Here is a 14,452-nt window from a genome sequence, read left to right as displayed (position 1 = left end):
TATGCATCTTTCAAAGCCTACAACGTATTACCCATTCTAGTTAGTATTTGGTGCAAGTTTTCAAATCTTAACTCACACAGGTTAAAAAAAAGAAATAAGAAAGCAGGCAGCTATTGAGTTCAGCTATACCTTCCTACAGGTTTGCTAAAACAACCCTGGAGATCCTAATGATAGCTCATAAAACAATGAGACTTTCACTGCAGATGATAAGTAATTAAAAAACAGATGCCAACAGAATACTAATGATTCCACCCAAGAGCCAGAAGTTATTTCCCAGTTCTGCACCATGTTGTTGTTCTATATTGATGAGAAAAATACATGGGACACATCAGAACTATCTGGGAAGGGAGAGGAGAATAATAATAATTGAACTCATTTAGTTCATGTTAATATGGCGTCTGTTTTTCCCAACACTGACAGTAAGCTGTGACAACCAGTTCTCTTATTCTAGTAGCATTTTACTGTAATGATACTGTTAATTAGGGATAATAATGTTTTTCTATGTCCTCACCTCTACCAGATAAACCATCTGTAGAAATGTTGACAATGTAGTATATCAACCAGTACTGAACTGCACACAATTTGCAAGTTCTAAACTGGTGTTCAAATTCTCTTTGAAAAACAAGTCTTTCACTTCTGAATTTGTATAATGCAGCTTAAAAAAGAACATTAAAAATATTTTCTCCCTACATGAACCACATCAAATTCTGCTACGTTTAAATTCTACTCTTATAAAAAGTGTGGTATAAGTCAGAAAAACATCAATCCCATATGAGAAGCATGTCCCTAGTTTAGAAAATATTTTAACCGAGTCATTTACTGTCAAAAGCTTAAGGTTAGGACAGAATTAACACATGCTTAAATGTGTCCCTTAGATTCATGGTTCAATTACTGCCTCGAGAATCTCAAGCTTAAGCAGAAGCTTATATTTGCCTTGAGATGAAGTCCATGAAGTTAAATACTGTAGATGAAACATGCTGCATAAAGGCATGGTAGTGCTCCAAGACCTGTGGTAAGACTCCAGCTGACTTGCCAGCAACCAGGATTTCACATATGAACAACACAAACGCTTCTGTAAATGCTTAACTTTTTCCATGAAACATTGTTACTGCAGTCTAGGACTGTTCATTCCTTTTAAAGCCTGGATAAATACCACCAAGCATAGACCTGAGGCTATCCTATCTAACGTGTTAGGTAAGCCTTCTCTTTCTCCAGTTTGTACTATAGAAATGACACTCAGAACTGGCGATAATTCTTTGCATAGACAGCAGGTTTTAAATAATTTCTGCAAAGAGCAAAACATCAATAACGTTTCACCAACCAACTCTAAGGTGAACTTCATTTTGCTGCAGAGTCAGAGCACTAACATTTAGCACAATCCTTCTTTTACAGTTTTAAACGGTTCACATGTTGTCTAACGTACAAGCGAATTTCATCTACGGTGAAGAAAACATTTCCCAGAGGTACATCCTCAGGGTGAACTTACCCATTACACTGATTTAAGTGGTGTAATGATTATTCTCAGCTGTTTGTTCCTATCCACATGTGGCAATTTGCCACCGTTCAGTATAAATGACCATAGCCCTGCCAACCTGATCATGGAAACTGCTCACATTAAAAATTACTTTCCTGAACACCCCAAAATAATTAAACCACACTAAAACCATGTAAAATCGGGAAAGAAAAATGCAGAAAGGTTTTGTATGCTAAATTATTTCACTGTCCATTTTTAACAATATGCCAATATTCTCAAGAACACAAAAGCGGTTTTGCTTGAAGAAACACGTCTAGATTCTCCATCAATTGTTAATACCTGTAGGCCAAACAATATCGCTAAAGTATATCTTAACTTTACAAATATTTATGTCCAAAAAAATGTAATTAAAAAACCATCCAAAACAGACTCTTCCTAAAGTGTCAGAGAGATTCAAATTGAACTACCTAGTATTAGTTTATTCTCCATATTATTTTGTCATTTAACACATACATGTGATTATCATTAACACTGAGGCAGGCACTTGGTCTGAAAGCTGATTTCTTAGCTGAATACGCAGGGTTTCCATGGAGTTAAAATACTAAATCTTTGCAATCCTCTGGCATTGCCTGTCTGCTTCCAGCTGGCATACTGACACCGCAGTAGTTCCACACCAACACTCAAGATCTACAGCACACCGAGATACAGGTTCTCTCACCTCCAAAACCATCAGGCACGTATGTTTTAAGCACAATGTTGCAGAAAACCGTTGGAAGAGAGAGTGGTTTGTTGCCCTCATTCCGAAGGGAAATATGTCTGTAACCTGCTTGCAGACCATCCAGAGGCAGGATCCTCTGACCAATCAACTTATTATTGTCATCATACACTGCTATTCTCAGGACAGCAAGATCAGGGAGGATAACCTGGAAAGCCATAAAATGAAGAAATTCAATTACTCTAATACAGTAGCATCCTCCCCAACTCCCATGTTTGAACCATTCACTTTGTATGCCTGAAACAGACTATCATTACTGTAAGAAAATATCATTCCCTGAAAACTGCTTACGTTGACATGAATGTTTCCTAAAGAGCTTTTTTTCACCCTAAATAATGGGCAGATTTCAGAACATGCAAATTCTGCAACTTACAGTTACACTAGCTGAATATTTTGCATATTTATTTTTCATTATCGAAGACCAGTGACATCGATAAGAAGGCAGGCAAACACTACCAGGGAAATGACAGATACAGTGGCAATCAAAGGGTAGATAATGCTGAATCAGGATGAACTATGACAGAAAGATGGGATTTGGGATGTGTCCAAAAGGGCAGTGAAGAACGAACAGAGTGCAAGCACAAGCTGATGGGGATCTATGCTGAACTATGGGTTCTGCAAAGGGGAGAAGCAGGCAGAGGAGGGCAGGACAGGGTGACAGACCTGCTGAAATGGCATGCTGCCAGCAGAAGTGGGTGTGCTGCACTCATGACATGAAGGGTACGTGGTATGCATGGCAGGCAAGGATGCTGCCAGCTATTTGCATCTGTCAGCCCCCATCTGGACCGATCAAAACAGTAATAAAAAAATCCCCCTGCCTTCCCTAGAACAAAGGTCCTGCCTCTATGCATGGAGCAGTGAGGAGAAGACAGCCTAACCGAGAGGTGCAGCCTCTCTGCCAGCCAGCCTCAGCTGCATGCAGGAAATGTCTTCCCACTCCTTCGCCACCTGGCTGTATTCGCTGATGCTTATGGAGCAAAAGGGAAGACCCAAGTAAACTGCGTTTACTATCTCCCTTTGACTTTCCCCCTGCCGCTTTCATTTTCATTCTCAGAGGGCACAAAGTAAAGTATGTTTTTGGTCTTTCAACCCACCTCAGCTATTCACAGATATGGTTTTCTACTTGATCATAACTTAGCACTCCCAGCACAGGTCACCACCAGCACTCACCCCATCCTCCCCCTTGCACAACAGAGCGACAACACAGAACTTGGGTTAGAATGACTGAAGCTTTATTTTAATTAAAACAAAAACAAGAAAACATAACAAGAACAATCAAACACGTTACCTGAAAGCAACTGTGTAGGATTAAACATCAGCTTAAGGAGAACACTGTAACCCAAATAGGGCAGGTAAGATCTCTCATCTACAGGCCACAGATCAGCACATCTTTCTTTACATGATGGGCTCAGATATAGACTTGCTAGGGAGCAGGAGTTGGGACTAAGAAGTTTATCATTCCCTCTCCATTTATTTGTTCTATGGTATCCTGGTAGGCACTTCCACCCTCGTGACATTTTAGCACAGTGCACCCCATGCCTTCATTTCCTCCAACTAGAGGAATTGTTTCTGCTGTGTTTATACCACTCATCTGCTTGGTCATCAATGTGTCTTGATTATAATGCTAAGCCTGATATGATAAGGGCCTGAGATGAAGAAAAGAATCTCTTGGCTGACTTATACTATGAGTTATTCAAGAGAATGTGTGACCATGTAATTGTTCATTGCAGAGTAGAGCAGAAAATCTGAGGAATATTGGCATCAGCCACTGTACCCATGCTATGATACACAGGTACGCCACTTTTAGACTGAAGCTGTGTGCACCCTGTAGTTCATGGGCCTTTTGATTTAAGAAATCAGAAAGCAGCAGATGCTGGCTATATGGCTAGGAAGCCATGGGCAGCATGATTGCCTGTCATTGTACCTAAGCATCTTCCCTGTGCCTCCTCATATACAGAGAAAAGCAGCTGAAGTCACATTCGTTCCAGAATATATTGGAGTTCAGAAAAACCTCTTGCATTAACTACATTTCTATTAAAAACTGGTTACACTGTTAAGAAAGCAGATTATGTGTGTAACACACCCAAGCGTGAAGTGTTATCCACTTGACAAAGTCTGTCACTTTGGAATAAAAGAGCAACAATTTTGCATGACAACAAAACAGGTGTAAGCAAAACAGACATTATCAAAGACGGCACTGCTAACACATGTAGTCTGGATGAAACTCCAGCTGACAGAAAAAAAAAAAAGAATATATATATGTATCATATATATAAAGACTGAGAGATAAAAACTGAACATGGATGACTGATCTCTCTCTTTAAATCCCCCATACCAAGAAAAAAAGGGTTGCTTTTCTTTGTTATTGAAAAAAAAAAAAGGTACATGATGCACATGGACTACTGAAGGAGGGAGCTGGCAACACATCTGAGGAACACAGCACCCTTCCAACTTTTCCATGTAATAACATTGACCTTAGCTTTGGATGCAGCATCTCACCTGCCCTCTAGGCTGAAGGAACAGTGCAAGATAGCAGCCACTGCCAGGGCAGGGAAGAAGAAATCTCCAAGGAATGATGGTGTCCACCAGCGGGGGCTCATTCTGAGCAGACTGCATACCTTGAACACAGGCATGGCCACGGAGGAGGTGGCTACCTCCAAGTGGGAGGAGGAAGCAAAGGGGAGGGAAAAGCCAAACAGAAACAAAAAAATAATCATGTGACAGCTACAGAGGTTATCCATTAGAAAAATAAACCAAAGCAAAATTAAAAAGAAAAAACCTAAACAACCTCTTGAAAGCTTATTTCAGCTTTAGATTGTTTACTGTAGTAAACAGGAACCCTACAAACCCTTTTTCATGGGAGCAGTACTTATTCATGTGAGCAGTCAGACTGAAGCAGGGAGGGGTTGGTTGCTCAAGTGAGCAAGGATGCTCATGTGCAAAAAGGGCAGGCAACCACAAACTGTGCTTTCCAAGCATCCTACCTTTCGAAATACAAATGATTCTTCATTGTAAACAGGGTTCAGACCATTGTTCATCACCATGCGTGTTCGAAATTCTTTACGTATCGTGTCCGTGGGTAAGCCATACATATCCACTTCTACATACGTACCAATTTTTTTGTCTGATAGGAACTGACCAGATATTACCTGCAACATAATAACAGAGCAGTAAGGAAAAGCAATACAAAGTACACAGCATTTTATGAATACTGGGAATACTGGTATTTTTTTATTGATAGCAGCCTGAAAAATGTTTTATACAGAACAGATATATTTATTTCATCATGTGAAAATGGCATATTTAGTGCTAAAATTGCAATTCTTTAAAAAAGCTTTTGTGATAAGACCTTAAATATATCCTTAATTTGAAATGATTGTGCTCACTGTGCTATGGTAATAACAGTTGTAAGTTAGTCAGCCCAATTAGCCCACGTCTCACAAATGTGTTCACTATATTACTGAAAAACACTGAATAAAACAACCAGATTGGGCACTGCTATTCTGTAACTTCAAACTTCTGTTCAGAAGCACTGTCTTGACTACAAAGAGGTGAAAGGAAGCTATTGCTCAGCTTTCACTTAGGTAAAGGTTTTAAGCTAATCACATTTCAGCCTAAGTCCATAGTATGTGTCTGGGAAGTGGAGGATGCTTAAAAGCAAACAAACAATAAACCCACACAAATCCTCTATATTGTTACGTATATGAAGATTTGTTGCAATTTTACTCCAAGTCAAGATTATTCTAGCCACAGCAGGTGATTACTCCAGGGAAAATTTTTATTCCATCAAGATGATCTACTGCTAAAAAATACAGCTAATGTTTTCATTACTACGATCAAGGAAGGAAGAAAAAAACTGAAACACGATTTCACAGACCTAAGCTCATGTAGAGTCCTTTTCTTTTCATGATCTAACATTCTTCCAGGGAACACTCTGCACAACAAACCTGAAAAGTTATGTGGCTGAGGGGTACCATCACTGGCTTTGTTCCACTCAACTCCTTTATAACAGAATTTATATGGAATTTCGTACTAGTTTTATTCACGCAAGAAGAGCAAGTGGCAAAACATGTGATCTAAGAACATTCTCTTAAAACTTATGTTCTCACCATCAGATCCCACTTCCTTCTTGGTGGTGTTGTACTATCATTAACATTAAAACCCCACAACATTAATAAAAAGCTTTTGTTCTTCCAGAGGTGCAAATGAAACTTAGTTAAATGTCTGGAATGCACATGAACCCTTAGTTGGAGAGAGTTTGAAATTTCCATGCTGCACATAGAAAGTGATAACCGAAAGCTTAAGCCTTTTGTTAAGTGGCACACAGGGTATTTGAGCAAAGTGAATAGAGTGTCAAGTCACAAAACAGGTTTTACAATTGTCAGCCTCCTTCCAAAACTTGATACCTAACCAGGCTTTTGAACTACAACAGAAGTTTTATTGACTTTGTTACTCATAGATGACTCCAAAGTAAGGACCTCACCACATGAACTACTTTTCTCTACTTATTTTGAAAATATCCTGTCCATGCATGCCCATATTCATCCTTGCTCTGTGATGTTTGTATAATTTCATACTGCCCACAGAAATGAACTTCACTAATTTGTGTGGGCTGATGAGAGAGCACAAGGGGTTTTAAAATTCTGTGATAATGTGTAATAACAAAACCATTTCTAATTTTATCATGTTCCACTCAGATCAAGAAAACATCTTAGCCAGCAATAAAAAAAAAAAAAAAAAAAAGGAAAGAGTTTGATGAAATCCACACAATCCAAACACATTTTCTGTAGATATCCTATTTCTGTTGACATCTCAATGTGATTTTGGATGTGATTAAGATGACAGAAGTTTGGCTGTTGCTGTTTTACCTGTACAGAACATGTTGCAGCAATTACACCATCTACAGGAGTTTCAGAGAAAGGGTCAAATGTTCGATCTGGTCGTCGCATGAAATCTGGTTTAAGTAGATACCTTATTTCAAGAAAAAAAAAAAGAAGAAAATTATTCTTGTGTGGAAATTAAAATTGTGTTAAATGCAAATGGATGTTTTCGCCTTAAATAACGAAGTCTCCTACAGCACTGTAAAATACAGGCTATCATTCTAGCTGCAAGTGTAAGGAAGTAAATGGAAATATTACAGTTGTCTAGAATACAGATAAATGTTAATCTTAATTTTGAATTACCAGCTACTGAAAGATGAAATCAACCCTGGATTTCAAGATGAAAATAAATGTAGTATAAACAAAGACATTTCAAAAGAATTTAATAATACATTTCAAAAATGCAGCGAGTTATTGTATAAAAAAAATGTAGGTGCTCTCATTTGTTTTAATTCTTTAACACTTTGGAAAAATACAGAGGGATTATTCAATTTTATTTTTTAAATGAAGCAGCTCCATAGAGTCAAGACTTACACAATACATTTCAGCTTAAAGCTAATTTTTTCATCTCGGTTATAAAACCTTGGGGAAAACAGCTGATAATGTCAGTGCTGACAGATTGTTAATTATAGTAGCATGAAAGCTACTACCATAATAACACTTACAACACATCCCTGAGGACTATAAGACTATACACTAGATCAACATATCAATGAAGCCAATACGTGCTCTGATGAATCAAAAACCCAAGGATTCTGCCATCAAAATGAAATAGCAGTTGATCCAAAAAATGCTGTACTATACATGACAGGGGTTCTCTTCTACTCGTGGAAGAAAACGTGTAACTGGAGTCATCTTGTTAAATGTGCAGCCCTGACAGACAACAGCTGCTAGAAGATTATTTTTTATTCACCCTTAGTCTCTCTAGTGAATCGCTGGGATACAACGTTATAGATGCCTAGACAGGATTCAGAAAAATTCCATGGAAAGAATGTCAATGTTTTCTCCTGTTTCTTCATAACATCGCTTCCGTTTAGGAAAGTAATATTCCTCATTTTTCTTACATTATAAATGTGTGTGATTTCGTAATATTTTATTAAAGTAGGTTATGTGCAGAAGGGAACTAACAGAAACACCCTTAGCCTCTGCTCCAGGCCAGCTGAAATAAAAAATGCTGAAGCTGGAGCGACTCAGTCTTATTTCACCAGCATGAAAACTATAAATCATAGAAAAAAGGAGTACAGACAGAAGGAAATACAATTTTTTATTTTCATTGTCCTGCATGTTTTCTGTGACTGAAACAGCACCACATTTATGATGCACATAAAAATATACCACTATATTAATGTAATACGAGAAGACTAACATATGAATTAAGTAATTTAGTTGATAACACTGCCTGTCCTTCAGGGCATTTGGCAAGAGTGCATATATGCTCTTTTACGAGGCTTGTGGGTCAAACAAGAAAGGAATCATCCTCTGTCATTAAAAAAGCTTTGGTTTTCTTCTATTTTTGTTATTCTGACTGAAATGACCAGAGACTGCACCTTCATCAAACACAACAGCCTCTTATCTTGAGAGTTCACAACTGAAATAAAGGCATGGAGTGGCAAAGCACTATGTTGCTCATTCTGCAGATGAGGAACTTTAGCAAGCTTCATCTACTCAGATTTTTCTTTCTGAATAAGACTTGCATTGGTAAGAGTTGTTCCCTCCCAGGATGAGTTTGCAGATTTTCATGTGTTTCTGGACTGTCATTTCCTATAATTCATCAAAATTCTCCTTTATCTTAATGTTAATGATCAACCTATCCTATTAAGGCATAAACTCGACATTTGAGAAAAAGCTATCAACATCACTTGAGCATCGCATCCTTTTTCATGCAAAAGTCATGAACAGGAACTTAGAAAGATGAAACACTTCAGTATTCTCTGTGAAATCTGCTCTCCAACTAAAGTACACAGATTAAAAAAATGTTCCCTATGTATTAAGACTCAACCTGTCCAAGTAAATTTGGCAATTCTGTGAAATGTGCAATGAATTTCCATTCTGAGGCATATCTTCAAAGAAAGATTGAGAACAGAAGCTGAAGATGTATTCAAATAACGGTGTATAGTATTCATGATTTCATAATTTGCACTCAAAGCCTCTTCTATCTCATCTTTAAAAACTGGGAATAATTAAAAAGCATTATTCATCAGAATACCTCCTTGCAGGGGATAATTCCCCCCGAATTCTGCTAATTTCTACTCTTCACCTAGCATCCCATTTTTGTTTTGTAACGCATAATTAATAGTGACAAAATTTTATTAAAACCATAGCAAAGAATTCTGATACACAGTGACAACAGTTTAAATCATATCACTCACCCACATGATCCATTATACTCAAATTTTCCTTGATTCAACTGCATTGCTAAATCTGCAAAGACAGAAAAAAATTATCATCTTTCCTTCTGAAAAAGCAGATCATGAACAATCCTTTTTAGAAAAGAAAATACAACTGTTCCAGAATAATCAGTTTAAATAAAAATTAAATTTAATGCATATACAACACACACATCTAAGAAATAAAAGGAAGCAATAGGAAAACTTTAGATTTCTTTACAGTAGTAACAGCTCTATCAACCAAGATGAAGTCTATGCTGTGCTTAGAAAATAGTCTCTCCCTGAATTCAAACACATGCAGTAGGCAGAGAAGCATCAGACCGGTCATTTTAAGTGCCTGGGATGGAATTTCCATCATCTAACTTTTGGTATCTACAGTATAGGTGTCTCAATTTCTGCTAGTGATCTAGAATCACTTTGAATACCAGAGGGATACAGACACTTTAACTGTGCAATTAATCTCAGTCTAAGGCAGACATATAAAATATACTAGATGAGACATCCTAGAGGTATGTATTTCTCTGCAATAACCATAGACCACTACATCCAATGAAGTTGTCTATATCCTGATGTTTTAAAGAAGGCAAGATGAATATCACAGTGGTTTTCTATGGGCTTAATTGAATAAAATACCACAAAAAAGAAACCACAAAGAACCCAGCAGTATTGCTTAGTTTCAACATTTAAAGCATCATTTTATTTAGTGCATTATTATGGCACTTGTATATAAGGACAGATAGGAAACACATAATAACCCCCTTCCCATCCAACCCTCTCCCAAACTTTCTAAAAAATAAAATGTTTTCCTTCAGGTTTACAAGTACAATAGAATACAATAACCTTGTTTAGCAGTAACACGGGTATTCTTTTGCCCAATAGACTCTACCTCAAAAGGGGAACAAAATCTTTTCTGTATGTTCTGTGTCACACAAAATACAAGATTCTTATATGCTCATATCAGTTATAATTCACTTTACTGGGCAGCCTTAACCTCTATTTTCTCAATTTTTCTTCAGCCTGAGAGCACAGTTGGATCACAGAAGACTAATACAGGAAAGTTGTTCACTTCCAATTATACAATTACCAATCTTATTTTGCAGTATAAAGGGGTTGAGAATGACATGCAGCGGGCAGAGGCAGTGTTGGGAGCAGACTGAAGGTTGCATATCTGCTCCAACCTCCATATCGTGTCCAGTGGAGTGCTTTACAGTATATTCCAGTACAGCTTTCTCCTGCTTCGTCAGCTAGTGAAAACAGTGCAAAGCTTTGCAGGACAAAACTCAGGGTATGATAATTAGGAGTGTCTGCAGTACCAAAGACACCATTCAGGGGGGAACCACAAAAAAACCCTAGCAAGCACAAAAGCTGTATCACAGCTAGAAAAAGGAAATGGAAAAACTGGTCTGTTACATATATGACTGAAGACATTCCTAGATTAATTAAAAAAACAAACAAACAAACAAACAAAAACCCACCAAAACACCAGAAACCCCTACCCTGTCAGTTATACTCACACCTTGATTGAACAGGAACAATACGCCTCCTCTCAGTTTATACTGTGGAAAGGCATTTACATTCCCTGGCATCATTCTCGCAGCTGGGATCTCAGACCCCATTCTCGGATGCTGAACACATGACTCTCTAACACTGCACAATAACTGGTCTAGAAATGCATTTGGCACACGGTCATTACTTTTTACCGTCTTAATTTTTACACTCCTTCATCTTTACTTTGCAAACACGCACCCAACTGTGCCAAAGCTGTGTTTGGTGAAAACAGTGATTTTCCTGTAATTAATACCTTTTATTAATAAAACATTATTGTTTATGTGAGGAGTTACAGTACTATATTATTTTTCCATGAAAGGGGACTGAATTTTCCTTCTATGTATGTTTTTTTTATTGCTTCTTTTCTTATGCTTCTGTAATTCCACCCCACCGTATTATTTAGCCATATGTCCATTTCCTCAAAAAATGCCAGAAGCAAATCCATGGCATCTGTTTGAGAGTTCCTGCCCAAGCCATTCTTTAGGATTGAGGTTCACTGGTCATTGCTGCCTACCTGGGGTCTGATAGTTCAGTGAGACCATCTGGCAGCCAGCGTTCCAGAAAATTTGAGGCATGTAATTACTGGAATCCACTCGGCCTCCCTTTGGGTATATCCGACTCATTTGTCGTTTATTATAACTGTATAATTCATCAAGGCAAATGAAATAAAAACATCATAGAAGTGTATGGTCATATCCTGTTATCTTCAGTACTTTTTACATTAATCTTTCTACGTCTCACCCTATGATCTACTTTCCCTTTTCCTTTATAGATATGGAGCATTACATCTAGAAAGGTACACTTGTTTATTTGTAGCATTAGTAGAGAAGTGGTATGAGGAGGTGAAAGGATACTTCACAAACTCAATGGCATGGGTCTTCAAATACCCTAGTCCGACTGATTCATTGAAAGAGGACATATTATGATGAATATTACGTTCTAGAAAGAAAAGACAAGACATTTTAAAACACTTGTGTAATGACCAATCACAATGCAAAATCATGCACTATAGGTAATAGCAGGACATAGCAAATTCTGGTCCGTTTCCCCATTATCTGTCACTCATAGAATCAAATTATACTGAAGAGAATTTTCATAATATTTCTGACTTGCCTTTTTCTTTCACTTCCTGGGCAATCAACAAAACTTTCATTTTTTGTTTAGGACAAAATTGTTATTCAGAGAGTGTGTGGTGTAGCTAGATAAGGCAAAACAACAGGATAAATGGTCTAGTGTGCAATATGAAAGCATCAACTACCTGCTGACCACTGTGACAATCACACTCACCTTACTCTACAGAAAGATGAACTGAAGAAAGCACTTTAGTTGGAAAGGTGTATAGAATATAATCAACTTTAACAGCTTCATGTTCTCCCAGTAACTTAGTGACTCCGTGTGGATGACCAACGGAATAACATGCTAACTTTACATTCAAGGAAACAGAAATCTAAAAATAAACTGATGGCAGTCATTAAAAAAATAAAACCCTTACGCCATTTCTAAACTCAGGAAATGTAGAGATTAAAAAACTACCTAGAATAAGCAGACAAATACTTTTATTTCATTCAACCTTTTATGTTACCTTCTGCTACATCGAAACCTTGAAATTTTACAGGTTGAGCATAGTTGACCATTGTTGATAAATATGGATGTATATTGGTTGTGGCACCTACATATTTGTAAGATGCCATCCACGCTTGTTCATCTTCAACAGTTACTAAACCCTGAAAACACATTAAAAAGAATAATCACCATCTGTGTGTGCAAACACTATTGCTGGAATTTTCAAATATGATAGAAAATTATACCTGAATCTGCAGAAAGTTAAAGAAAGTGCAAATTAATACAAAAAAAAGTGGAAATTCAATCTCACAAGTTAAGATTTATTTTCTTAATGATATATGCACCAAACACTCTCAATGCTACAGGATTTATGCAAAAGGACTGGTGATAGAAAAGCTCCTTAACAGTGGGTAAATATTAAATTATGTTAGTAGGATAACTTTGGGATGAAAGATAAATATTACAAAAGGCTGAACGATGGGGGGAGTTAATGATCTATCTTTGTCAAATAAATTCCCAAGAATTGTGATTTAATATACATTTTCTCATAGCACCTGTGGTGGGGTAATGCATATTTGGTACTGAATAGAACTTTCTCAACATCAAAAACATAAATAGGTTCAACTGCTAATCTTTACTAATAAAAGCAAACCAAAATATAGTGATTACAACCTTAACTGGACAAAGAGATGTCACAAGACCAACAAGAGACACAGTACCAAGCTCATATTCCTGGCCATGTAAAATCGTAAAAATCTGAATCCATCATTCGCATAAAGATGCATTACATTTATAACAGAACTTCAAAAGTTTCCTGCAAGTATCTCATCTGCTAGAAACTCACAATAGGAATCACTTCTCACACGGATCTACCAACTTTTTCCTTTCCCTAACCAGTCTGAAACACATTCTTTTCACTAAAAGAAAGGGAAGAAAAAGAAAAATCTCTGTCAATCCAAGCAAACTCCACAACGCTTACTGTTCATGGCACTTGTCCCATAAACATTTTTGCTTGTTCTCCTACAAGTGAACCAGTTCCCAAAAAATCTAACCCACTGTAGGCTGACAGCAAACTTCTGCAAGAAATTACTAATTATATACAAAAATTCTTACAGCACAGTTTTTTATTTTCAGAATAGAACCTGTGTTTGTCAGAAAATTCTCCTCCATTTACTGTATCAGGAAATAGTGAATAACAAGAAGCACTGCATAGTCCTTTTTCAGGCAGTAAGTCTCGGCATGTCTAACAGCGTTAAAGCACAGAAGAACACAGTTCACAGTACCTACACTACTGCAACTCATTTACTTAGGAGATGGGAGAGTAACGGAAACATGAAACTACTTGCCAGTATTATGGGCACGTACCTCTACCTGGCATACAGTGTGGACACATTTCAAAAAATGAATTCCATGTGAAGTGAAACAATGTATGCCTTGATATGATAAGGCGATTGTAGTCACAAGTCATCTTCTGACTGCATAGAATTATCACAGTTATCAGAATGAGTCCAGGTGCATGTACGTGGTTTTATGTGTATTTTAGACCAAATTGGGCTGAACCCAACTGCTTTTCAGGAATCCACGTACTGAGGGTTCACAGATCTGTTCCTAAATACACCAAATGGTACATCTCTTTATTAGTAGAACACAGGCATTCTTTTTGTTACTAGGTCAATATTTGAAGAAATTTGGCCTTAATTTGATCTAAACTCTATTAACAAAGGAACTAGTTCTTTTTGGTGTCTTCATTTTTGGAAGGTCAATAATTCAGGAAGAACTGACCACCTTCTAAACTGACCACCTTCTAAAAACCAGGCTCCTTTAA

General features: G+C 37.3%; 1 protein-coding gene across 1 annotated transcript in view; it reads right to left on the bottom strand.

The window, feature by feature from the left end:
- PLCB4 (phospholipase C beta 4) overlaps nucleotides 1-14,452 on the bottom strand; it is a 189,528-nt gene that overhangs the window by 37,477 nt on the left and 137,599 nt on the right. Inside the window, exons 20-26 of the mRNA XM_082481716.1 lie at nucleotides 12,647-12,788; nucleotides 11,919-12,003; nucleotides 11,579-11,703; nucleotides 9,499-9,550; nucleotides 7,118-7,220; nucleotides 5,234-5,398; nucleotides 2,193-2,397 (exon numbers count right to left, since the gene is read on the bottom strand). Of these exons, the coding sequence (XP_082337842.1) occupies nucleotides 2,193-2,397; nucleotides 5,234-5,398; nucleotides 7,118-7,220; nucleotides 9,499-9,550; nucleotides 11,579-11,703; nucleotides 11,919-12,003; nucleotides 12,647-12,788 (877 nt within the window). The remainder of the gene's footprint in view (nucleotides 1-2,192; nucleotides 2,398-5,233; nucleotides 5,399-7,117; nucleotides 7,221-9,498; nucleotides 9,551-11,578; nucleotides 11,704-11,918; nucleotides 12,004-12,646; nucleotides 12,789-14,452) is intronic.

The sequence above is a fragment of the Vanellus vanellus genome (assembly GCF_965231255.1).
Source record: "Vanellus vanellus genome assembly, chromosome: 3".
In the NCBI taxonomy this organism is placed as follows: domain Eukaryota; kingdom Metazoa; phylum Chordata; class Aves; order Charadriiformes; family Charadriidae; genus Vanellus; species Vanellus vanellus.
Note: the sequence above shows the minus strand (reverse complement) of the source record. Positions and strands in the feature narration are given on the sequence as shown.